General features: G+C 35.0%; 1 protein-coding gene across 1 annotated transcript; it reads right to left on the reverse strand.

Moving 5' to 3' along the window:
- Window positions 1-182: 182 nt before the first annotated feature.
- On the reverse strand, window positions 183-615 carry LOC106512592 (cytochrome P450 2K1; the record flags this gene model as incomplete). The annotated part of the gene is given in 2 exon segments (XM_014001179.1): window positions 183-343; window positions 466-615. Coding segments are annotated over 2 exon segments (311 nt in total), but the record flags the coding sequence as incomplete, so codon positions are not given.
- Between the last annotated feature and the right edge of the window lie 114 nt (window positions 616-729).

The raw sequence follows: 729 nt of genomic DNA on the forward strand, positions 1-729 counted from the left end.
AAATCCTACACACTGTGCCTTTAAACAGTGAACAAATGTAAATTCTTTGCTTCACACATATGTGTAGAAAAGAATTAGACAAGTTTACAAAAAAAAACAGTAAAATTTCTGAGACAAAAACTAGAAAGGTTCCCTGCATGCAGGACACCTTTTCATGTAGTCACAAAGAACTGTTAGCATACCTGGATGGAGGCTGATCCAATAAGATGAGCGATCACATGTTCTCTCTCTAGTGTCATTTGAAATGATGGATCTGAGTATTCAAATCTGTTTCCAAACATTAAAGCTGATATCACATTTGATGTAGAATAACTGATGAGCTGGGAGTTGTTGAAGGTTTTACCTGGAAAGAAAAAATTAAAATCACCACTTGTTTAAGGAAACTGGTTTAGTTTTGGTGAGAACTGAAATGTTTAACAATTTTTGTTGTCAGGTCACAACTATCCTAATGTGTCACAAAGTTACCTTCAAACTGTTCAAATTCTTTAATCAGATAACCACATTCCTCAGTAATTATCTCTTCACTCATTTTTCTGCCCATCCCAAAATCTTTCAGAGTTGTGAAAGCAAAACGTCTCATTTCTTTCCACGAGTCTCCATTGGATAAGATGATACCTGAAAACAAAATATAGGTTAAAACAAAATAGGTTGGTTAAAACACAAGCATTTTTTTGCAGTCTTTCAAAACACACACACACACACACACACACACACACACACACACACACA

This window comes from Austrofundulus limnaeus, unplaced genomic scaffold (genome assembly GCF_001266775.1).
Source record: "Austrofundulus limnaeus strain Quisiro unplaced genomic scaffold, Austrofundulus_limnaeus-1.0 Scaffold8657, whole genome shotgun sequence".
NCBI lineage: Eukaryota > Metazoa > Chordata > Actinopteri > Cyprinodontiformes > Rivulidae > Austrofundulus > Austrofundulus limnaeus.